We start from the raw sequence: 25057 nt of genomic DNA on the forward strand, positions 1-25057 counted from the left end.
CAACTCCCCCCACCTCCACCCCAACTCCCCCCACCTCCACCCCAACCCCCCCCCCCTCCACCCCAACCCCGCCCCCTCCACCCCAACCCCGCCCCCTCCACCCCAACCCCGCCCCCTCCACCCCAACTCCCTCCACCTCCACCCCAACTCCCCCCCCCCTCCACCCCAACCCCGCCCCCTCCACCCCAACTCCCCCCCCTCCACCCCAACTCCCCCCCCTCCACCCCAACTCCCCCCCTCCACCCCAACTCCCCCCCCCCTCCACCCCAACCCCGCCCCCTCCACCCCAACTCCCCCCCCTCCACCCCAACTCCCCCCCCTCCACCCCAACCCCGCCCCCTCCACCCCAACCCCCCCCTCCACCCCAACTCCGCCCCCTCCACCCCAACCCCGCCCCCTCCACCCCAACCCCGCCCCCTCCACCACAACCCCCCCCTCCACCCCAACCCCGCCCCCTCCACCCCAACCCCCCCCTCCACCCCAACCCCGCCCCCTCCACCCCAACCCCCCTCCTCCACCCCAACTCCCCCCCCTCCACCACAACCCCGCCCCCTCCACCCCACCCCCCCCTCCACCCCAACTCCGCCCCCTCCACCCCAACCCCGCCCCCTCCACCACAACCCCGCCCCCTCCACCCCAACCCCCCTCCTCCACCCCAACTCCCCCCCCTCCACCACAACCCCGCCCCCTCCACCCCAACCCCCCCCCTCCACCCCAACCCCGCCCCCTCCACCCCAACCCCCCCCTCCACCCCAACTCCGCCCCCTCCACCCCAACCCCGCCCCCTCCACCCCAACCCCCCCTCCACCCCAACCCCGCCCCCTCCACCCCAACCCCCCCCCTCCACCCCAACCCCGCCCCCTCCACCCCAACCCCCCCCTCCACCCCAACCCCCCCTCCACCCCAACCCGCCCCCTCCACCCCAACCCGCCCCCTCCACCCCAACCCCCCCCTCCACCCCAACCCCGCCCCCTCCACCCCAACCCCCCCCCTCCACCCCAACTCCCCCCCCTCCACCCAACCCCCCCCTCCACCCCAACCCCCCCCCTCCACCCCAACCCCCCCCTCCACCCCAACCCCCCCCCTCCACCCCAACCCCGCCCCTCCACCCCAACCCCCGCCCCCTCCACCCCAACCCCCCCCTCCACCCCAACCCCCCCCTCCACCCCAACCCCCCCCTCCACCCCAACTCCGCCCCCTCCACCCCAACCCGCCCCCTCCACCCTAACCCCCCCCTCCACCCCAACCCCGCCCCCTCCACCCCAACCCCCCCCCTCCACCCCAACCCCGCCCCCTCCACCCAACCCCCCCCTCCACCCCAACCCCGCCCCCTCCACCCCAAACCCCGCCCCCTCCACCCCAACTCCGCCCCCTCCACCCCAACCCCGCCCCCTCCACCCCAACCCCCCCCCTCCACCCCAACTCCGCCCCCTCCACCCCAACCCCCCCCCTCCACCCCAAACTCCGCCCCCTCCACCCCAACCCCGCCCCCCTCCACCCCAACCCCGCCCCCTCCACCCCAACCTCCACCCAACCCCCCCCTCCACCCCAACCCCCCCCTCCACCCCAACCCCGCCCCCTCCACCCCAACCCCGCCCCCTCCACCCCAACCCCCCCCCTCCACCCCAACTCCCCTCCTCCACCCCAACCCCCCCCCTCCACCCCCCCCTCTCCACCCCAACCTCCCCCTCCACCCCAACCCCCCCCCTCCACCCCCCCCCTCCACCCCAACCCCCCCCTCCACCCCAACCCCCCCCCTCCACCCCAACCCCCCCCTCCACCCCAACCCCCCCCCTCCACCCCAACCCCCCCCTCCACCCCTTCCCTCCACCCCAACCCCCCCCCTCCACCCCAACCCCCCCCCTCCACCCCAACCCCGCCCCCTCCACCCCAACCCCCTCCACCCCAACTCCCTCCACCCCAACTCCCTCCACCCCAACCCCGCCCCCTCCACCCAAACCCCCCCCCCCTCCACCCCAACTCCGCCCCCTCCACCCAACCCCCCCCCTCCACCCCAACCCCGCCCCCTCCACCCCAACCCCCTCCACCCCAACTCCCTCCACCCCAACCCCGCCCCCTCCACCCCAACCCCCCCCCCCTCCACCCCAACTCCACCCCCTCCACCCCAACCCCGCCCCCTCCACCCAACCCCGCCCCCTCCACCCCAACCCCGCCCCCTCCACCCCAACCCCCCCCCCTCCACCCCAACTCCCTCCACCCCAACTCCCCCCCCCTCCACCCCAACCCCACCCCCTCCACCCCAACTCCCCCCACCTCCACCCCAACTCCCCCCACCTCCACCCCAACCCCCCCCCTCCACCCCAACCCCGCCCCCTCCACCCCAACCCCGCCCCCTCCACCCCAACTCCCCCCCCTCCACCCCAACCCCGCCCCCTCCACCCCAACCCCCCCCTCCACCCCAACTCCGCCCCCTCCACCCCAACCCCGCCCCCTCCACCCCAACCCCGCCCCCTCCACCCCAACCCCGCCCCCTCCACCACAACCCCCCCCCCTCCACCCCAACCCCGCCCCCTCCACCCCAACCCCCCCCCTCCACCCCAACTCCGCCCCCTCCACCACAACCCCCCCCCCTCCACCCCAACCCCGCCCCCTCCACCCCAACCCCGCCCCCTCCACCCCAACCCCCCCCCTCCACCCCAACCCCGCCCCCTCCACCACAACCCCGCCCCCTCCACCCCAACCCCGCCCCCTCCACCCCAACCCCCCCCCCCTCCACCCCAACCCCGCCCCCTCCACCCCAACCCCGCCCCCTCCACCCCAACCCCCCCCCTCCACCCCAACCCCCCCCCTCCACCCCAACCCCGCCCCCTCCACCCCAACCCCCCCCCTCCACCCCAACCCCGCCCCCTCCACCCCAACCCCCCCCCTCCACCCCAACCCCCCCCCCTCCACCCCAACCCCGCCCCCTCCACCCCAACCCCGCCCCCTCCACCCCAACCCCGCCCCCTCCACCCCAACCCCCCCCCTCCACCCCAACCCCCCCCTCCACCCCAACCCCCCTCCTCCACCCCAACTCCCCCCCTCCACCACAAACCCCCCCCCTCCACCCCAACTCCCCCCCCTCCACCCCAACTCCCCCCCCTCCACCACAACCCCCCCCTCCACCCCAACCCCCCCCCTCCACCCCAACTCCCCCCCCTCCACCCCAACTCCCCTCCTCCACCCAACCCCCCCCCCCTCCACCCCAACCCCCCCCTCCACCCCCCCCTCCACCCCAACCCCCCCCCTCCACCCCAACCCCCCCCCTCCACCCCTTCCCTCCACCCCAACCCCCCCCCTCCACCCCAACCCCCCCCCTCCACCCCAACTACCCCCTCCTCCACCCCAACCCCCCCCCCTCCACCCACCCCCCCCTCCACCCCCCCTCCACCCACCCCCCCTCCACCCACCCCCCCTCCACCCCAACCCCCCCCTCCACCCCAACTCCCCCCTCCTCCACCCCAACCCCCCCCTCCACCCCCCCCTCCACCCCAACCCCCCCCCAACCCCCCCCCTCCACCCCAACTCCCCCCCCCTCCACCCAACCCCGCCCCCTCTACTCCCGCTCGTGAGTCGTGAGTGGGTGTTGTTGTCAAGGCCCATGAGATAATAGGCGAGGGCTGTGGGTTATTGGGGCCGTCCATAAATGACGTCACGCGATTTTGGACGATTTTTGACCCCCCCCCCCCCTCGTCACACGGCGTCACAAAAAGTAAGACCCCCCCTCAAATATGACGTCACAAAGCTCTACCCCCCCCCCCCCCCAAATAAAACATGCTTCAAATCGCTTTAAACTATTGTCATTGTAGTGCGTATTTAATGTGGCGCTGCACTCTGATGTTGTAGGAGAAAACATTTATTATAAAGTCAATTAAATTAAGTAGAACGTGTTGTTTATATTTATTTAAAGTTGCGCATTCTGATGTGACGTCACATTTCTCAACCCCCCCCCCCCTCGTCACACATCGTCACAAATGTCTGACCCCCCACCCCCCCTAGGTGCGTGACGTCATTTATGGACGGCCCCTAAGAGGTGGGGGCCTTACCATCAGACCCATCTAAACTAAGCACCTGCCTGGGAATTTAGTGTCATAAATACTGCGCCCGTCTAACTCCCCATGAGGGATGGGGCAGTTGTGGAGAGAGTGGAGATGTTTCTATACCCGGGCAGTGTGTTTAGGGACCGCCCATAAATGACGTCACGCACCGAGGGGGGGGGGGGTCAGACATTTGTGACGATGTGTGACGAGGGGGGGGGGTGAGAAACGTGACGTCACATCAAAATGCGCAACTTTAAGTAAATATGGACAACACGTTCTATTGAATTAACTTTTAAATAAATGTTTTCTCCTACATCAGAGTACAGCGGCACATTAAACACGTACTACTATGACAGTAGTTTAAAGCGAATTGAAGCATGTTTTATTTGGGGGGGGGGCAGAGCTTTGTGACGTCATATTTGAGGGAGGGTCTGACAAAATCGCGTGACGTCATTTATGGACGGCCCCTCAGCTGTGCAATGCTGTGTAGAAGCTACCTGGCCTGTCGCTCTACACCAGGGGTCCTCAAACTTTTTAAACAGGGGGCCAGTTCACTGTCCCTCAGACCGTTGGAGGGCCGGACTATAGTTAAAAAAAACTATGAACAAATTCCTATGCACACTGCATATATCTTATTTTGAAGTGAAGAAACAAAACGGGAACAAATACAATATTTAAAATGAAGAACAAGTAAAGTTAAATCAACAAACTTTCCAGTATTTCAATGGGAACTATGGGCCTGCTTTTGGCTAATGAGATGGTCAATGTCCGGTTCCATATTTGTCACTGCTAGTCGTAACAAGTGATGCAAGATGTGTATCCGTTAGTCTAGATCTGGTTGGAGATTTCAAATGTTTCATTCTGGTACAAGTCTGTTCACAGACATAAGTGCTGCCAAAGATGGTTGCCATTTTGAGTGCATGGTTCCTGCGATGAGGATATGTCTCAGAGGGTAGAGATGCATAGAAATTATGAAGGCTGCTTGACTTGAATGCGTCTTTCAGAGAGTCACAATTCTGCAGTTCAGCCAGTTCCATTTGGTAAATTGTATCCACATTTTCAATGTCAATAGAAAATGGGTTATGGAAAAGCTGTATGTCCTGTTCATGGAGATGAAGCTCTTTAAATCTAAATTGGAACTCCTTTTGCAATTTTTCCAATAAATCCACACATGTTTTGTTTGGGAATGCAACCAATGGTTTTTCTGCTAACAGATTTTGAGTTGTGGGGAGATGGCAGAAGTTTTCCTCCTTCACTTGTTTGATGAGGAGGCCTAATTTTACTTCAAATGCTTTGACATGTGATTGCATATCACAGATGAGCTTCCCCTTTCCTTGAAGTTGCACATTGAAACTGTTGAGTAGCTCTGTTACATCTGTCAGAAAGGCAAGGTGCCATTTCCATTCTGCATCATTGAGCTCTGGTACTTCTTTGTTTTTTGAAAGCAGAAAAGCTGTAATCTGTGGAAGTAAGTCATATAAACGTTTCATAACTATCCCTCGACTCAGCCAACGGACTTCTGTGTGGTACAGAACATCTTCATAGTCAACATTTAGCTCAGACAGAAATTCCTGAAATTGTCTGTGGTTTTGTGCATGAGCTCTAATGAAGTTAACACAAGATACCACAATTTTCATAACAGTCCCACTTCAGTGATTTACTACACAGCGCTTGTTGGTGGATGAGGCAGTGTATGGCTATTGGATGAGAATGGTTATGTGTGTCCATCTCTTGGTTAATGCGAGCAATTACTCCTTTCTTAGACCCCACCATGCTAGGAGCACCATCAGTTGTCACACTGGCTAGTTTAGCCCAGTTCAGCTCCAAACCATTCACAGTTTGGCAAACCTTTTCATAGATATCCTCTCCTGTAGTTGTTCTTTTGATGCTTTGCAGTGCAGCAAGCTCTTCTGTGACTTCGAAATCGTCATTCGTCCCACGAATAAAAATTAGAAGTTGTGCAGAATCACGAACATCATTGCTTTCGTCGAGTGCCAACGAAAAATAGGAAAGTTTTTTTGTGGAGTTTTGCAAATGCTGATGCAAATTGTCTCCCATTTCTTCAATCCTCCGTGTAATTGTAGGTCCTGAAAGACTCACTGTACTAAATAAATCGACCTTCTCTGGACACATCTCTTTGGCAACAGAAAGAAAGCATTCTTTAACAAATTCTCCCTCCACGAATGGTCTGCCAGTGCACGCTATTAGCTTGGCAACTTGAAAACTTGCTCGCAGTGATGACATTTAGCTGCTTCTGCTTCACAAAAGTATTTTGCTGAGTTGTTAATGTGTTTTTCAGTTTTAATAGTTTATCTTTTCTCACTTCTCCGACCAAACAATCATATTTATCTTTATGTTTAGTTTCATAGTGTCGAAGTAAATTGTATTATTTGAACACAGACACTATATTCTGGCATATCAGACACACAGCTCTTTCCTTGTACTGCATGAAAAAGTAATCATAAGTCCACTGTTCTTTGAATATCCTACACTCCGAGTAAATTTTTCTTTTTCTTGACATCATTGTTTCCTAGGGAGTCAAAATTGCTATTAGTAAAATACCAATATATATACAGCGCTACACAAACAATATACCAGCAATAACTTTGCCCACACAGATACATACAGACTGCACTGCCCATCAATGCAGTCTGATTGGGGGGAACTCCGCCCCCTCTCACTCTTCCACCAATGACCGTCCTTCTCATGCAGAAAAAAAGTAACAGACAGGCAGCGGCGGCAAAAACACCCGGCGGGCCGGATAAATGTCCTCGGCGGGCCGCATGTGGCCCGCGGGCCGTAGTTTGAGGACCCCTGCTCTACACGAAGCGTCGGGTCTTCGCCACATTTTTGCCCTCCCTTCTCTATGTTTGCGAAATGTCGACCCCTCTAATGGAACATCTGCGCCCGTTAGAAACATTCAGGCGGACATGGCTATGATCCTGCCTTCGATTTAACTCGACTGGATTGTGCGAGAAGCTCGCAGATCCTTGAAAGATCTGGACAATCCCATCGGTGAGATCTTGAGGCAGGCAATGCTGCAATGGCTGGGTCACGTAGCCTGCATGCCCAGCCACCGCATGTCCAAACAGCTTTTGTTCGGCCGGATTAGAGGGGGGCTAAACAGACACAGCACGGGCGAGAGAAGTGGTGGGCTTATGCGGTACATGAGGATGTGGAGCTGATTTGAGTTGCCGAACACAAGCGGTGTCAAGATCGGCTTCTGTGGAGGAGGCTCATGAAGGACGCTACTGGGCAGTTGGAGGCAGTCGCCCTCCAACAACAACGCTCACAACAACGAGTGGAGTGCCGGACGGATAAAACGCAGCAAAGTCTGCAAAGTAGGGAGCACAGGTGGTGCACTTCCCAGCTAATCCATAGCACCTGGGATCTGTCCCATGACATCCAAAGAGCAAGCCTCTGACACTTTACGTGGCCTCAAAGTGCACCTAGCCTGGCACAAGCGCTGTGGTGACCACTACTCGAGTGGCAAATGGAGCCTGCTGTTATTGTTGCGAGCTGCGTTGTGGGCGAGTTGAGTGAGTGTCGTTGTGGGGAGCTGAAGTGTAGTGGTTAGCGTGCTGCACTACGAACCCAGCGACCCGAGTTCGGTTCCCGCTCACGGCCCCCAACACCAGTGACGATGATCTGGACCGGTCCTGGGCCTGCCCTAGGTCGACTCAGCCTCAAATGAGTACCTGGTGCGGTGTGGAAACATCGCCACTAGGGAGACAAAGGCGGCCGGGTGTGGTGTTTGTCACCCACCCCCTCGTGTGCCGTGTCGGCCTTCATTGGTGCTCACTAACACCACTTGCCCCAACAGTCTGTTAAGGCTACACGGGGGATATTTGTCTTTGTCGTGGTTGAACGCCGTGTGGACAGTCTTAGTGGGCCGATCCTCAACATGGGTGAAGTTCACAGGAACAGTGACCACTCACCAATCCCTACAGCACACACTTAGCGTCACAACAGGAACGCACAGAAATATTTTCTAAGAGTTTTATTTTATGAATTTGCCGTGACGGGTGGAGGAGGGTGGAACGACACATTCTACTCGTAGCCATCTGACCAAAAAGCGATTTCGAATTGCATCGGGTCGTGAAAGCCTACACGCGTTAAATCTGTACACGGGGTCACTTTGGTCCACCTAGATATTTTGTTAGTCTGCGGTGGACAATTCACACGCGGTTCCCTGCTGACCTCACCTGAAACCCACAGACCACCACGACTTCTACAAAAGCTTTGTCTTCGTTTTTTTTATCCAATTGTAGTAACATCGCGGATGTCACTGTGTAATGCCGGCTCTCGATAGGCACGGCGTGCGAAGTTGTGACATCACGTGCATCACGTGGATGTGGGTACAGTGCCGGCCCTAGAGGGGCTCGGTGAGCGCTGACTGACAGCGCAGGATGGCACCACGCTCTGCATGCAGTGCCGACCCCTACAGGATAGGGTGTGAGAGTGCCGGCCACGGGAATGGAGTTACTAAGGGCCATGGCACTCTGGTTGACCCTAGAGGCCACGTAACGGGCAAAGTCTACACAGGGCCCCCAGGTGGGGACTAGGGGTGGTCACGTGTCATGGCCGAGATCCTGCTCGAGGGTTCTCGAAGGTGGGCGTGGCTAAGGGCGGGGCCAGCCACGCCGCGGAGGACATAAGCCGGGTCCCCCAGAGGGGATATAGATTTCAGTAAAGAGACCAGGTCTGGCTTGAGGGCAGTTGTTGAGATGCGTAAAATGCCACGCAAGTGGGAGTCACTCATCCTTGACCTCAATCGGTTCTTGTTTAAGTTCATGACTGAGAATGTTTGCTCACACAAATATGTGGAGCCGAATAAGCTCAGCATTTTCTTAGCGAATGACCGCATTTCTGAAAACCTGCTTTTGTCCAGCTGCCGGTAAAAGTCAACAAGATAACACTGCTGGTGTTTTCCGCGGCACTCATCGTCACACTGCAGCTCAATGAGCTCCAGCTGCAGCTGTGGAGGAGCATCATCAGGGTCCACGGCCTTGATGTGAGCATATAGCTGGCTCACCACTGCATCTTTTCCTTGAAGATTAACATTCAGCGCATTCAGATCCTTCGTTATGTCAACCAAAAAAGCCAGATTTGCCAACAATACAGGATCGGACAGTTCTTCCATTGGTTGTCCCTTCTCACCCAAAAAATGTCCAATTTCCTCTTTGAGAGAGAAAAATCGCTGCAGTGCAGACCCCCGACTTAGCCACCTCACATCGTTGTGATATATTACGTCACCATATTCAGCCTGGATGTCACGCAATAACTGCTGAAACTGTCAGTGGTATAGAGCTTTAGAGCGAATATAATTGATTGCCTTTGCCACTGGTTTCATAACATCGTCAAATTTGAGATGTTTGGCGCAGAGAGCCTGCTGGTGAATGATACAGTGAAGTTTAATAGCGTTGCCTGCTTCTTCGCTGACTTTATTGCAGATCAGTGTGGACAATCCACTTCGCTCACCAGCCATTGGAGGTGCACCATGCCACCATCGGTAATGATCCCAGAAACTTTACTCCATGGTAGTTTCATATCAACAGCTTCACAAACAGAAACGAAAAAAATCTGTTCCTCTGGTTTACCCATTAAGGCTTTTGAGGTCAAGCAGCTCCTCTGTCACGTTCATGTTGTTATCAACTCCTCTTAAAAAAAATAAGTAGTTGTGCAGTGTCAGATGCATCGGTGCTTTCATCGCAGGCTGATGAAAAATAATCAAAAGCCACTCCCCTGTCCCCCAGTTGTCTCTGAATATCTGACGATATGTCCTCAACTCTCCGTGCCACAGTGTTGCATGCCAGGCAAACATTCATAAATTCTTGCTTCTTCTCGGGGAAAATGTTCTCCACCATTTTCATGACACAGTCTTTGATAAATGCACCTTCAGTAAAAGGTTTTCCATGTTTAGCTATTAAGATGGCCATGTGGTGCCACAGCGACGGGGCCGCTCTGCCGAGCCAGGGAGCCGCCCGGCTTCCCCCACCGCACTTCCCCCCATCCCCCCCCCCCCCCCCCCCACATAAGCACGCACCCGCACCCACGTAGGGCCTCGTGGTCGGGTCACCTACCCTGAGTTTTCACCCGAGGGCCCCCTCGGGGGGTTACCCCACGGTTTCTCAGGGCCAGGGAATTTGACAGGACCCTTCCCAGGCCAAGTAACACTGCGGCGCCGTGGGCGGATTTGAGATCGCACGACCACGGCGAGCTCAGAGAGCCCCGCAGTTAGAAACGCATACAAACACAAACACGGGTCAGCAAGGCGAATAGCTGGGATCAGGACCAAAAAAAAAAAGAGCAGCGTTGGCGGAGAGCGACGGACCCGGGGCTACTGATTGGTCGAAAGGTCAAAAGCCGGCGGGATCGCAAAAGGGCGGGAAATCCTAGGCTCAGGATTGGTCGAGAGACCAAGGCGGTTGGGACGGGGGCGCCTAGCCTTTGATGTGAATAGGATAAAGGACGGAGGGCAGAGTAGGGGAGGCTCTCTTCTTCTGGAGTTTTGACACGGAGTCAGCGATGAAGGAGTCATCGGGCGAACCGCTAGATTGTCTGCAGGACGATCTGAGCGCCGCAAGGCCACCAAGGACTACAAACGGTATCGTATTACGCGCCTTACAACACCTCAGAGCGGAGAGTAGGATCGTAGGAGAAGGGTTAGTTCGGGGTAAGGACGAGAGGAAAGCAGTTTAACAGAGAGCGCAGCATAGAATAGGGCTGCACGCCACCAGAGTGTGGGTTAGAAGCGCCTTGCTGGCCCGCACACACACACGGGTGGCTCGGTTGGTTAACAAGGGCTAATAAAATCTCGAGCGTAGTAATAAAACCGTGTTGTTGGGTATTTTTGCACGTGGTATTAGCGTGCGCTGCATTCGCGGGTGTGTGGTCGTTGTATGCGTAAAGGCCGTGGTCTCTGTACGATTGTGCGGGTACGGAGGTGTGTGTGTTGACGCCCGGGGAGCGCACAGTGTATTTGTATAAACGCGCGGCCGCGCAAGAGGGGGGTTTTACGTGCTCTCGCTCGAGCGTGGGCGTCGCTCGCGTGTGTGCACGCCGCGCTCGGTAAAACCCGCAAGCCGCACACGGTGAACCCGCGAGCCGCGGCGCCGGAGCGCGCTGTGATCGCACGGCCGGGGGGAGCGAGAAGAGGAGGAGGGAGAGCGCTTTTGTGTGTTTGCGTGCCTACGCAGCCGTGTGAGAGGAGAATCGTCCTTGTACGATACTTGTGTTGACGTACACGTGCGAGTGCGGGAGGGGACGAGTCGTTGTGTCGGCGTGTGCCCCGCTCGCGTGTGCGAAACCGCTATGCGCATTGAAGCTGTTAGCTTTGTGCGATCGTGTGTGTGCTCGTTACTTGCGTAAGTGCGGCGCGGTGGTGGGCCCCTGACCCCCAACCCCGCGGCTCGAGCGCGTAATCGGCTGCGCATTGTCGTGCTGTCTATCTCGCGCGCACGGCGGCGGCAACTTGCGCTCCGCGACCAACATCAGCGCAGGGAGAGCATGCACACACGATCCGCAGCACTCACGGGGGTACAGGATAGGGAGCAGATGGGGGACGAAAGTCCGGACCCCACCAGACAGCAAGGGGGTAATGATACGGAGGGGACGATGGAGACAGAAGCGAGCAGCCTCCACAGCCACTTCGTAGCTGGCTTTGGTGAAGTTTTCCTTTGACTCACAGGCCCGCGTGAAGAATCGCCGTTGCGATGCCAGAGCAGCACGGAGTTGCTTCACTTTTTCAGCGCGGTCACTCCCTGTTAGCTTGTCATATGTTGTAGCATGTTAAGTTTTGTAGTGTCTCTTTATGTTGAAATCCTTAAACAAGGCATCCGTCTCTTTACAAATTAGACAAACACAATTGCCTCGATTTCCAGTGAAGAAGTATTGTAATTCCCACCGCGCCTGAAAGCGGCGGCCCTCACTGTCAACTTTTCTCTTTTATTTGCAGTCGCCATGGCAGAAATGACTCGAGAAGGGTTCGCGGCACGGATGCAGAGCCAGAGGGCATTAGAATTGTGCTGCCACCGTGTGGCGGAAGGAGGAAGTTTTATGATTTATTTATTCTGACAGAGATAGCGAGCCATAAATAACACATTATAAGACCGAAGCTGCGGACCGTATGAAATCTGACCGCGGGCCGGACTTTGGACATGCCTTTTCTACAGTCACCAACACGTGGACCTGGACCCAAACTGGGGTCCTGTCAGTTGTAGCTACTCCAGTGTGATTAGTGCAGTTAGCCTGGTGGTCCACCACCATTGGTTGTTATCTGGTGAAGGGGCAGTTACCCCTTTGTGTTGGTATCAATGAATGTGTTGCCTCCAAAGAGTACGTCTGCACAATTATGTGACGTGAAGCGCCCCGTAAAACAATTAATTGATATGAAGTGAAGTGACGGGCCACGCAAAAACAAAGCATGGCCCCCGTCTGGCCCACATGCCACAGGGTCCCTGCTGTCCTGGGGCCTGTGGGTTTATCAGAGTGTGGTGAGCGTGGTGAGCGCAAGGAGCGAGGTGAGTGCAGGGAGCAAGGTGAGCGTGGTAAGCATTGTGAGCGTGGTGAGTGCGGTGAGCGTGGTGAGTGCGGCGAGTGAGGTGATTGTGGCGAGCGAGGTGAGCATAGTGAGCGTGGTGACCAAGGTGAGTACGTTGAGCGAGGTAAGCGTGGCGAATGAGGTGAGCGTGGTGAGTGCGCTGAGCGTGGCGTGCGATGTGAGCGTGGTGAGCGAGGTAAGCTAGCCGGTCTGGCAAGCACCGTGGCTGAGCTCGTGCAAGGGGTCCGTGCCGTGGCCGTGGGGCCGCGCCCGCGCCAGGGCGTCGCAGCGCAGCAGCAGGTCATAGTTGACGCGCTCCGAGATGACGCTGTCGTGCGCGTAGTCGGGGTGGCCGCTCACGAAGGCGCGCAGCCGCTGGGCCGTCGTCCCCAGCTCCCCTGGGGGAAACCAACGAGACGCGCGCGCGGTCACCACGGCGTCGGCGGTGGCAAAGGAGGCGGAGACGACGACGACGACGACGGCTCCCATGCGCGTAGCGATGCGCGAAGACTCTCGCGCGCGTAAAGCGCCCGGGCTCGTCGCACCGCGCAACCCGAGCAGGATTTATGAGCCCGGAGAGCGCCTGGATGTTAGACCGCCGCGCACGCCGAGGTGTTACAGGCTGCTGCGGTGCTACGTCGTCGGCAGCAGAGGGCAGTGTACCCAGATTCAATTGTACTGTACTACGCTCCCGCTTCTACGCTCCAGGCCATCAACAATCCGCGGTCATCACCCCTTCGGTTGCTTCCCCGCTTATGGCTGCCATTCCAACACCGAAATCGTATGTCGGGCACCGACGATGAGGTTTGCACGAGGTCAGGACTCATCGTCGCTTGCACTTGGAAAAGGGGCGGTGCTCCCCCGGAGTGCACTCACCGGACGCGCGCTTGCTGATGAGCTCCAAGTAGTGGGAGATCGTGCACCTGAGTCTCCACGTCGACCTCCATGTCCTCCAGGAAGCTGTAGACTATGGGGACGAGGCCCTGGAACACCCCGACCTGTGCTTGCACAGCACACCACAGCACACCGTAAACACCACAGCACAGCACAGCACACCACATGACAACTGATCACACCGCACCACACCACACCATAGCAGCAGTGTCAGCTACAGCCTTCAGTTTAATAGTGTTACTCTCACCAGGCTTGTCACGTCGTTTTGTTGCATCACAGGATGGCGACAGATGGCAATGCCGTGGGGGAGGCCTGCATCCAGCAGTGGATTGATCATGGCTGATGATGATATGTGGGATGGATCCACGACTGGGAAGTGGCGAGCCGGTCTGCTGTACGGGAAGCGCGAGTGACTGCTCTGAGTGGAGCTGAACGCTTGAAGGCAGCTCACGTGATCACTGGGGGACGATGAGCTCTAATCATAATTGACAACCGTCAATCCACCGCTTGATGATGGCCTCCCCACACAGTCATGGGGGCTTTTACCATACGTCACATATGCCAGCGTGGGGTTTTTTTTATGGGCACGTTGGGAGCGTGGCGGAGTCTCCAGAACTGGTTCAGATTTCGCCGACCACTACACCATCGCACAAAACGGCGGCAGCGAGACGTTGAAACGCGGCGATTTGTTGCGGCGTTCTGGACCGCCACGGCGGTGGACGGCACAGGGTGAGCGCGATGCTGCAAGAGTCCGCGGGGCCTGACACTGCGAGGATGGTCGTGCGCACTGCCCCGCCGGGTTGCCCACCTTGCCGTTGATGATGGTGTCAATGCTCATGAGGATCCCCACCTCGGACTCGGTGCCGTCCGCTGGGGGAGCGTCCATCTCTGGTCGCAAAAAAAAGAAACGGCACACGGCAGTTTGATGGTGCGTGTGACGCGCACAAACACGCAGGGCAGGGTCGGGTGAAGGCTCGGGTTGTCAGGAGGCCCGGATCGGTGGCCCGGAGGTCAGAGTGGCTGAGCCGGCACTGCTGAGACCCTGGGTCCCAATCCGGGGTTCAGTGGCCGCCTGTGATCAAACCGGGTTCTCAAGTGCGGTGAGTTGATAATCTCAGCCCGGTCAACAATGATTGCTCAAAAATGACTAAATCCATGACGTAAAATTTGGTTCTGCACTTAACTTCGCCAAATTCCAGTTGTGAGACTTAACACATTCCTGCGGAGGGAGCTGGTAGGAACGTTGGGTTGCTCGGTCAATGGCCAGGGTCAACGGCGGCGTGGTGTATTCCGCAAATATGGCCGACTGTGAGGGCGGACACAAGCCGGCGTGAGTAGGTTAAACGTTGAGTTTTATAAGGGCACTACGGGGTGACCAGCCCCTCCTCACCCAGCCCCTCCCCACCCTCCCATCTCCACCCAACCCCCCCCCATTTTTGGATGCACGATGGACGGACACAATAATCCCCTGTGGGCTGGTGTAACCAGGAGGTTCCTACCAGTAAAATATCACTTTGACTGCCATGTGACAAACATTTCTGTCGGCAGCGGAGCGAGTGCTGCCCCCTCCCTACCTTATGACCCGGAGGTCATATGCAGAAGGGATCTCAAAAATAGTTCCGGGATATTAACTTCTGTGGGCTGTTCTCTAACACGGGGATTGGGGGGGGTGGTCACTGCCACGTGAGATTTCTGAATGGATTCTTCATCTCGTGACTCGACACCGAGAGCTCAATCAGGGTAAAGTTGTGAGAAAAAAAAAGACAACGTATGATTTGTAATGGCTCGACTTGCCTGCCTGAATGTCCTTCCTGAAATAAAACATCTCATCCAGCACCGCGTTCCTCTTCTGCGCCTTCCTGATGTTCTGATCTATCTGCGGTGGAAGAGAATTGGCGGTCAGGCACATGCCGAACATTCAGGTGGCAACCTTTTGCGCCAAAGATGCTTGAGAGAGGCAATACAAAAGTAGCAAAGTAACAAAAAATCGCACACATTTGTAACGCGCTGCACAGTTCTCATAACATTCAGGGGCGATGGAACCAGAGCCCGGTGCTAAAAATTGCCCAAGCTCTGAGGTCCAATATAGGGACTTCTCTACTTACGAACATTCGACTTACGAACTTTCAGAGATACAAACGCACCGAACAGTCGTAAGCTCAACCGCTGTGCAAGAGATGGCAGTGGTGGCATCTACATCTACAGAACATGAAGAATCAGTGGCATCTGCATCTGCAGAACCAGTGGCATCTACATCTGCAGAGCATGAAGAACACAGTGGCATCTACAGCTACAGAAGATTATTCAACTTTTGAAGCCATTCCCCGTATTTAGTGTACACGCCGTATAACGGATTTGGAATCGATGGGAGTAAAGTTGGACTTACGAACAAATCGATTTACGAACAGACTTCTGGAACCTAAACTTCGTTCGCAAGAGGAGTTCCCGTATTAGGATGCTTAGGCCAACTCTATGAACGTGTGTTTCTACACGTGGGAGGAAAGCAGAACACCCGGAGAAAACCCACCGTGTGCGAACGGGGGGGAGAGGGGGGGAGGTTACAGATGGAATACATATAGTAATGAATTCACTTGCTGCACTGACATACCCTGGGTAAAGCCAGGAGATGGCAACCTTGCAGCGCGAGCGGCACCGGGAGTTTCATGAAGGTGCGCGCGTGTGTGCGCGTGTGTGCGCGTGTGTGCGCGTGTGTGTGCGCGTGTGTGTGCGTGTGCGTGTGGGGAGCGGTAGTGTAGCGGTTAGCGCACTGCGCTATGAACCCGGCGACACGGGTTCGATTCCCGCTCACGGACAACACCGGTGACGATTATCCGAACCGGTCCCGGGCCTCCCCTAGGTCGACTCAGCCTCAAGTGAGTACCTGGTGTGGTGTGTAAACATTGCGACTAGGGAGACAAAGGCGGTCGGGCGTGGTGCTGGCCACCCACCCCCTCGTGTACCGTTATGGCCTTCATAGGTGCTCGCTAACAGCACTTGCCCCTACAGTCTGTTAAGGCTATAGGGGGGATCTTTGTGGGGAGCGGTGTGCGTAATGCAAACGTACCGTTAGTCACAATGTTAACGTGAGTTGAAACAATGGGGTCCTTATGGGAGGTGAAACGTTCACCGCAAAAACCGTTAACTAGGTATCACTGTTAACCGATGGACTACCGTACAAGTTACATTGTGTGTGGAGGTCTGTTTGTTTTAGCTATGGGAGGAAACCAGAGAACCCGTTTAGGAAACCCATGCAGAACAGAATCCACTGATGAAGGTACCCAAGTCTGGAATAAAACCCAGGGCATTCTTACTCCGAGGCACAACCTCTACCATAATCATAGGCTATCCGTCGCAATCGAGGATAATTGTCTTCCATAGAAAAGTCTGATTCTCTGTGGGCCCCAAGATGACTGAAGAGACGGATGTGGGATTGACAGATGATTGACAGATTCTCCCGCAGCTCGGGCACGTGTCCGGCAAGAGTGGCTGGGTGGAACCGGGTTAAGAAGTCTGGCTGCAGCGTCGTGCTGTTTCCACCGTTCTCGCTTTTCCTCTCCCTACTCTTCGGTTCTTTCGGTAAAGTCACGTTGCCGCGAGATAACTAACGAATATGGATTCCTGCAGTCACGAAAGCTTCAAATCAAGATTTTCCTCTTCCTGTTTCCGCCGTTCAGTTAAAAAATGTGTGGATCCGTGAAAGAAACGATGTCTCCAGCGCTACCACTGCGCTACCATTTATACATATGCGGCCGAGTTGCAATGCGACCAGATCGAGCCTCGCGGCAGCGATCACACGTGCCCGAGTCGGGAATCGAATCCAGGACATTCTTACTCCTAGGCACAAGCGCTACCACTTGCGCCAGCCTATATACAAGCGGCCGGGTTGCAATGCGACCAGGACGGACCTCCCGGCGGCGCTCGCGCGGCCGGTGGGAAGGGACGTGGCTCCTTACCTTGGAGAGCGGCACGAGGAAGTTGAGGCCATAGGAGACGATGACGCGCGTGAGCAGCACCACGAACACCACGTAGGCCGCGTTCTCAAAGTCTGTGAGCTGCACCTACACCACACGCTGGGCACTCGGTCTGGCTGCTTCATCTCACCCGCACTCTGCTCAACCACCACGATTGCATGTCACAGCATACTCACTCAGTCGTCCACTCACTCACACGCTCATCCACTCACTCACCACACTGCATGTGACAACAACAACAACACTCGCCCACCCACTCAATCGCCCATTCACTCATCCACTCACTTATTCACCCACTCACCACACTGCATGTGACAACAACAACACTGGCCCACCCACGCAATCGCCCACTCACTCACCACACTGCATGTGACAACAACAACACTCAATCACCCACTCACTTACTCACCCACTCACTCACCACACTGCGGGGTCACAACGCTTCTCGTTTTGCTCCTTCCCACGCACTGCTCCACTTTGAAATTCCCTCCTCCCATCATCACCTCCTTTCCCAAGCTCAGAGGCATCTCGGTATGACTCCACCTCAGCGTATAATCCGCGTCGCCCTCTCGGAGAGACTTACGTCCATCGGCCGGAACTCGACGCGCCACCCGATGTTGGTGTTCGGCGGTGGAGGCTTTAAGCGCAATGTCTTCCAGTTTGTGGCCTGGATGCACTGTAACGCACACGCACACGGACGCACGCACGCATGCACATGCACGGGACAGGCGCTCCGGTCAGCGGCCACGATCACGGAAGACACGCGCCAGATCTCTCGCAGGCTGTGCTCCAGTCTGGCTTTCACTTCTCACGGAATATTTTTACGGGGTCGCCGGTTAGGCTGGCACGCGACTGGTAGCTACGGACACCGCGAATGGGGAATTCGGGGGTCGGCAGGGCAGATCGGTAGTAACGCACTTGTGTAATAAAGGACTATGACGACACACAGCTTGGTCTCCATCTCTGTCTTTATTCTTATTATGCCGCTCACACCCCGCCGGTCCCGACTGTGGACCGGCTGTTCCACTGGCGCGCCCTGCACGCTCTTTCCGTCAGTAGCACTACCGCACACCGCTATCCCAACTGCCCCGAGCCTCTTCCGGATCCCCCTTATATTCCCCTCCCACGTCATCCCGTCTCCACCTTCCACCACGCCCTTTCCGAACCTTCCAGATCACGCCCTTCACTTAGCGCCCCCCCCCCGGCTCCGCCCCTAGGCTCCGCCCCTGATCATCCGGGCATCCGATTGGACTGGAGGTGGGCGGCAGACCTTCCCATACGCCCACCTTACTGGGCCCCGCCCCCAGTACTCCGGGCCGTCCGATTGGCCCAGAGCTGAGCGGCGAAACCTCGCTTACGCTCGCATTACACTTGTATATCACAGTAGGAAGAGGCCTGGGTTAGATTCCTGACTCGGGCACCTTTCTGCGTGGAAGACTTTGTGTGTGCTTTTGCCCCCTGTTCTCTACGGGTCTCCTACGGGTTCTCCAGTTTCATTCCGCAGCTAAAAACGCCATTGGCCAAACAACATCCCAATGCTGAAAAATTACCTGCAAATTACTCAAATTAGCATCAAACAGAAGCAGCTGCAGCAATATCGCAACCCCCACCATATGCGAAAATTGGCGGCACCCTCCTGAAAAATCTTCTTGGGACCAGGCGAGGCTTTTATGGGTAAACAAGCGAAATAATATTAATATTTATAAAGTACATTGGCAATGGTGTGTGGATGTCTCACTTCAAAGTGGTAGTCCTCGTTCTCATCGTCGTCGGCGTAGATCTTCTCCCAGAGTATCACGAGGGGGTCGCGGAGGAAGAGGTGAGCAAAGTGCCGAGCGAGCAGCGGATCGATGCCTGCAGGCCAGAGGCACGGCACATGCAAAAATACAAAAATCTCCCCCCCCCCCGCCCCCCGTGTGGCCTTGAACAGACGCTGCTGGGAGCAAGCGCTGTTAAGAGAGCACAAATGACATCCGGAACGGTACACGAGGGATGTGGGTGGCCAGCACCACGTCCCCAGTAGCGATGTTTACACACCGCACCGGGTACTCATTTGAGGCTGAGTCGACCTAGGGGAGGCCCACGACCGGTTCAGATAATCATCACTGGTCGCTAGTTTCGTAGAGCAGCACGCCAACTGCTACACGACCGCTTCTCCACGTGCACACACAGTTCACGCACACGCACGTTGCATGTCACTCGAATAAGAATAAAAACACTTTGCATTGACGAATCAAAAAATAAAACAATTACAACCAGCTTCATCAGGCGATAGCCAGAAATGTGGAGAATTCCTCCTGTTTCGGTCTTAACTCCTCCTGGAATTAGCAACGAAATGTCACAGTACGAGAATTGTAAATCTTGTGGGGTTTACTCTCCAACACACAACCGGTGTGCTGAACGAGTAACGAATTGGTACGTTTTGTTTAAGTGACAACCCTTACCAATTGGCTGTATATCCAATAAACGCCCTCTATTATGGCCTGAACCAGTTTAAAAAGCGAAGAGGGGAGAGCTGGAGGGGATGGGGAAGTGGGGGCCTGCAAGGGACACCAGCCAGGTGACGCACTCAGCCCTAGGCCTCGGCAAGGTAAGGAAATTTACCCTTTTTACCGGGTAAAAGGGTAAAGGTAAAGGTGTCGACATGCCAAAGGTAGTGCGAAGTATTACCCGGTAAATACGGTACCTTGTTTACCGCTAAAAGCTCCGTGGCGCAGTCCGTGGTTTCCATTTAATAAATAATATTAAAAAAAACTTTTTTTTAAACACGCTTTTATGTAATGTACTAGTAATGGCAGAACTCCACGACTCCAGGAAGTGGCCCCGAAGCTTGCCATAACGTAAGGGACCGTGGTGATTTACAGCCAACGTCAGTTGACCGTGGACAATTAGACCCAAGCCGAAACATAACATATAAAAAATAATGTTTAAAAGAATATATTTAAAATTTTTATGATAGAATATATTATTGTCATCAGTATGACAAAAGTATACAAAGTTTTCAGTCGATATCATATTGGGAAGTGGGTTAAAATTGAGTTACAAGATTTGAGAATACAACAACGACAACAACAACAACAAGCGTGTAAAATTGGAATCTACGAGAGTATTCTATATGAATAAAGCGCTCTACCTAGCATTTACCGTTATACACCTTGTTCATGTGCAGTCCCCCAGTAATTACCCTGTAATCGGGTCATTTGTATGGGGTAAGGGTAAAAGGTAGGCTCGTTGCTTTTACCTTTTACCTTACATTGACGAGGCCTACTCAGCCCCATCACAATCGACGTGACGTATCAGGGTCCCCTCGCCCGCATGCCTGTGGTCACGCAGCACCGAGTTACGTGTCCTCGACCAGTGAGGAGCAGCTGATAGTAGAACCGGCACGGCAGGTCAAAAAAACCTTCGGTGTTTCACAGCAAGTGCGATTAATCCATAACCCCAATTCACGGTCGGTGAGAATGAAGGAGAGGAGAGGTGAGCACGGAGGGGGAGGTGAGTGCGGAGGGGAAGGTGAGAGGGGAGGGGGAGGTGAGCGCGGAAGGGGAGGTGAGTGGCCAGTACGGTAGGGGAGGTGAGTAAAGCAGGGGAGGTGAGCGTGGTGGTGGAGGTGAGCGTGGTGGTGGTGGAGGTGAGCGTGGTGGTGGTGGAGGTGAGCGTGGTGGTGGTGGAGGTGAGCATGGTGGTGGAGGTGAGCGTGGTGGTGGAGGTGAGCGTGGTGGTGGAGGTAAAGCGTGGTGGTGGAGGTGAGCGTGGTGGTGGAGGTGAGCGTGGTGGTGGAGGTGAGCGTGGTGGTGGTGGAGGTGAGCGTGGTGGTGGTGGAGGTGAGCGTGGTGGTGGAGGTGAGCGTGGTGGTGGAGGTAGAGCGTGGTGGTGGAGGCGAGCGTGGTGGTGGAGGTGAGCGTGGTGGTGGTGGAGGTGAGCGTGGTGGTGGTGGAGGTGAGCGTGGTGGTGGAGGTGAGCGTGGTGGTGGAGGTAGAGCGTGGTGGTGGAGGCGAGCGTGGTGGTGGAGGTGAGCGTGGTGGTGGAGGTGAGCGTGGTGGTGGAGGTGAGCGTGGTGGTGGAGGTGAGCGTGGTGGTGGAGAACTTCCGTGCCTGCGTCCAGGAGCTGCAGGTAGACGTCCTCGTCCTTGGGCAGCTCCAAGTCATTGAACTTCGCTCCGCCGGGCGACAGGAAGCTCTCGATGGAGTCGAACCGCAACTTGGGGATTCGCCACTTGCACGTCGTCAGGGGCTGCAAGGGGGAGATGCGCCGATTGTCACTTTGATTGTGAAGATTATCAGCGGCGCCAGCTCAATGCTCACGCCTCAGGGGCCGTCCATAAATGACGTCACGCGATTTTGGACGATTTTTGACCCCCCCCCCCCCCCCATCGTCACACGGCGTCACAAAAAGTCAGACCCCCCCCCCTCAAATTTGACGTCACAAAGCTCTGCCCGCCCCCCCAAAAATAAAACATGCTTCAATTCGCTTTAAACTATTGTCATTGTAGCGCGTATTTAATGTGCCGCTGCACTCTGATGTTGTAGGAGAAAACATTTATTAAAAAGTCTATTTAATTAAGTAGAACGTGTCGTCTATATTTATTTAAAGTTGCGCATTTTGATGTGACGTCACATTTCTCAAACCCCCCTCCCTTGTCACACATCGTCACACATTTCTGACCCCCCCCCCCCCCCTAGGTGCGTGACGTCATTTATGGACGGCCCCTCATGGCCACGACAACCGAAGGCTGCAAAAAACAAATGGCGATAAACCCGGTGCCTAGGAAACAAAAAACAAATGGCGATAAACCCGGTGCCTAGGAAACAATGCTTAATTATATATATTATTATTTCAAATGTAGTCACGGATTTTCGCGAGCACGTACGCACTCCCCCTGGAGAGTTAACTGCGACGCGGTGTTTAGCAGCGACGCCCACGATCGCAGGTCACCGACTCGAGTGACCGGCAAGCACCGTTTGTCCGCGAAATGTCACGAGGTCACGAGATTTCAAGCGTTGTCAAAGTGATCCATTAACAGACGCGAAACAGGAAGCACTGGCAAGTCAGGGCTTGAATTCAGCCAGGGGGCCTGTCTAGGTTGTCGATCCAGAAGATGTTTCTGATCCCGGCAATCCCTTGCCTCCCCCCAGGTTTCCAGAACATTGCTCCTTGGACAGAAGCTCTGCTTCACTCTGCTGTCCGGTTATAAAACTGCCTGCCCTGAACACATCGGCGAAAATCACTGATTCTGGTCTTCTCGGCCTCCAAATGCCGAGCGTATATGGTCCATCTCCTAACTTCACCACACACCTTGTAAGACTGAGTCTTTTAGCTGCAGTGAACCAATGAATATGCTGATTAGATATAATAATGTCTTATATGGCTATTGTTTACAAATTCACCCAAAAATGAAAGAAATATCCAGGATATCTCTCATCACTACGGCTGTGGCTCGTCACGTGCCCCCTACTCCAGTCACCAGCAACCAGGAAGATTTTCAGTGACAGAACTTAAACTCCCATTGCAATATGCGGCTCCATAGATGTCGTGCAGCCTGAAAGATCGTTGCAAAGTTCAAGAGGTCACCACGGCTGAGGATAAGGAGTATAACCACCGCAGATTAGACGGGAGCCGGAATCGAAGGAGTGGAAATACAAAATTCTCATTGAGGCCGCCTTCTATGTTTTTCTTTTCTTTATGTCAGCTGTGTTTCGGTTATATCCCTCTCTCCCTTGGCGTATGCTGATGGTATGTGTACACGTGCGTCACAACGTAATGTGTTGGGTCTGCACATTGCCTCAATAAAAATAAATAGAAAGAACATTTTTAATTGGTTTTGGCAGAATTACAGCTCCGAAAATAAAATGAAAATACCGGTTTGGCTGCCGTGCAACGCACAAGTGAAAGAGCGCTGGACCAGATGGCACTTTGAAGTGGGGATCTCAGCGATAGTTCTGTGATATTCGCTTTCGTGGGAGCCGCTCTCTTAAACGGGGGTGGGGGGGGGGGTGTCGGAATATCCATCGTGAACACAGAGAGAGTGATCAGAGGGGGGAGAGAATGCATTTGGCGGAGTAAAAAAAAGGATTATAATCGTCACCTCGAGCCCTCTCTCCTGTCGCGTGCGGTCGTCGCATGCGACGGAGTTGATGCTCCAGCGGCAGTCCACGTCCGACACGAGCCCCCGGTAGAAGGGGGCGGCGGCGCTGAGGGCCATCTGCAGGAGGGGCGAGCGCACGCACTCAGATGGTACTCGCCGATGATGGAGGGAGCCAGCTGTACTAACCACGATGGGACAGAGCAGCCAGCTGTACTCACTGACACTCACTCACCATGATGGGACAGAGAACAGCCAGCTGTACTCACTGGCACTAACCACGATGGGACAGAGCAACCAGCTGTACTCACTGACACTCACTCACCACGATGGGACAGAGAGCAGCCAGCTGTACTCACTGACACTCACTCACCATGATGGGACAGAGAGCAGCCAGCTATACTCACTGGCACTAACCACGATGGGACAGAGCAGGCAGCTGTACTCACTGACACTCACTCACCATGATGGGACAGACAACAGCCAGCTGTACTCACTGGCACTAACCACGATGGGACAGAGCAACCAGCTGTACTCACTGACACTCACTCACCACGATGGGACAGAGAGCAGCCAGCTGTACTCACTGACACTCACTCACCATGATGGGACAAAGAGCAGCCAGCTATACTCACTGGCACTAACCACGATGGGACAGAGCAGGCAGCTGTACTCACTGACACTCACTCACCATGATGGGACACAGAAGAGCCAGCTGATCGTAGATATGTCGCGCTTCTTCTATGTTTTTCGCCTGCATTGTGACCTGTGACGCAAAAGAGAAAGCTTCCGAAGCAGTATTGATCATTCTCTCTCTCGCCTCTCTCCGTGTGCGTGAGAGTGAATGAAATCTGTGCACGCGACGAATGTTTCAGATCGTTTTCGTGTGGTAAGCCAGTTTGTGGGATTTTGCAAATCCCGCGGTGGACATGAGTGGGCCCCGAGGGGGGTAGGCTTGTCTAACTGGGGCGCCACAGTGGCTAGGAGATGTTAACTACCTCGCCTGGTGTACAGGAGATTGTGGGTTCGAGCCTGACCCTGACGCCTGTATATTTGGAGTTTGCATGTTCTCCCCTCGTGGTCGCGTAGATTTTTACTCCGGGCCCTCCGGCTTTTCCCCTCCACATTTAGAATCATCATCGCACGTTCAGAGTCTTTGGCTGCTGCATCACGACGACGATGATGATGATGAGCCCATTTCGTCGAGCTATCATTTGTGATAGCCAGGTCGCTTCTGGAAAGAGCTACCTAGCTCAGTGGGCCTTCTTATCATGAAATATGTTTCGTAATTAGAAAAAAAATTGTTGAGATTCAACTTCCTACACCGATGTGAAATGCCTGGCAATAGTTTAATATATATATTTTTTAAACTCTACCTGGAGGCAGCAGTTTCCCGCGCCGAATCCCATCGTGTCCATGTATATGTGGTCGGCCTTCATTGCGATGGCCGCTTCCTCGTCACCGTCCGGGATTTTGTCGATGAATGGGGATGGAGTGTTTCTGTCCCTGAAGACTGGGGGGGGGGGG

At 55.7% G+C, this 25057-nt stretch overlaps 1 protein-coding gene across 1 annotated transcript in view; it reads right to left on the reverse strand.

Annotated features, from left to right (window-relative positions):
• Window positions 1-12090: 12090 nt before the first annotated feature.
• Window positions 12091-25057, reverse strand: part of LOC133356279 (glutamate--cysteine ligase catalytic subunit-like) — a 32654-nt gene continuing 19687 nt past the window's right edge. The window contains 12 exon segments of the mRNA XM_061573701.1: window positions 12091-12980; window positions 13459-13507; window positions 13509-13580; window positions 14285-14364; window positions 15271-15352; window positions 17430-17534; window positions 18031-18123; window positions 19186-19301; window positions 21543-21681; window positions 23534-23650; window positions 24222-24296; window positions 24907-25043. Coding sequence (XP_061429685.1) covers window positions 12784-12980; window positions 13459-13507; window positions 13509-13580; window positions 14285-14364; window positions 15271-15352; window positions 17430-17534; window positions 18031-18123; window positions 19186-19301; window positions 21543-21681; window positions 23534-23650; window positions 24222-24296; window positions 24907-25043 — 1262 coding nt within the window. The 3' untranslated portion in view covers window positions 12091-12783.

This window comes from Lethenteron reissneri, chromosome 53 (genome assembly GCF_015708825.2).
Source record: "Lethenteron reissneri isolate LAM-NWPU_2019-01 chromosome 53, ASM1570882v1, whole genome shotgun sequence".
Classification (NCBI taxonomy): Eukaryota; Metazoa; Chordata; class Hyperoartia; order Petromyzontiformes; family Petromyzontidae; genus Lethenteron; species Lethenteron reissneri.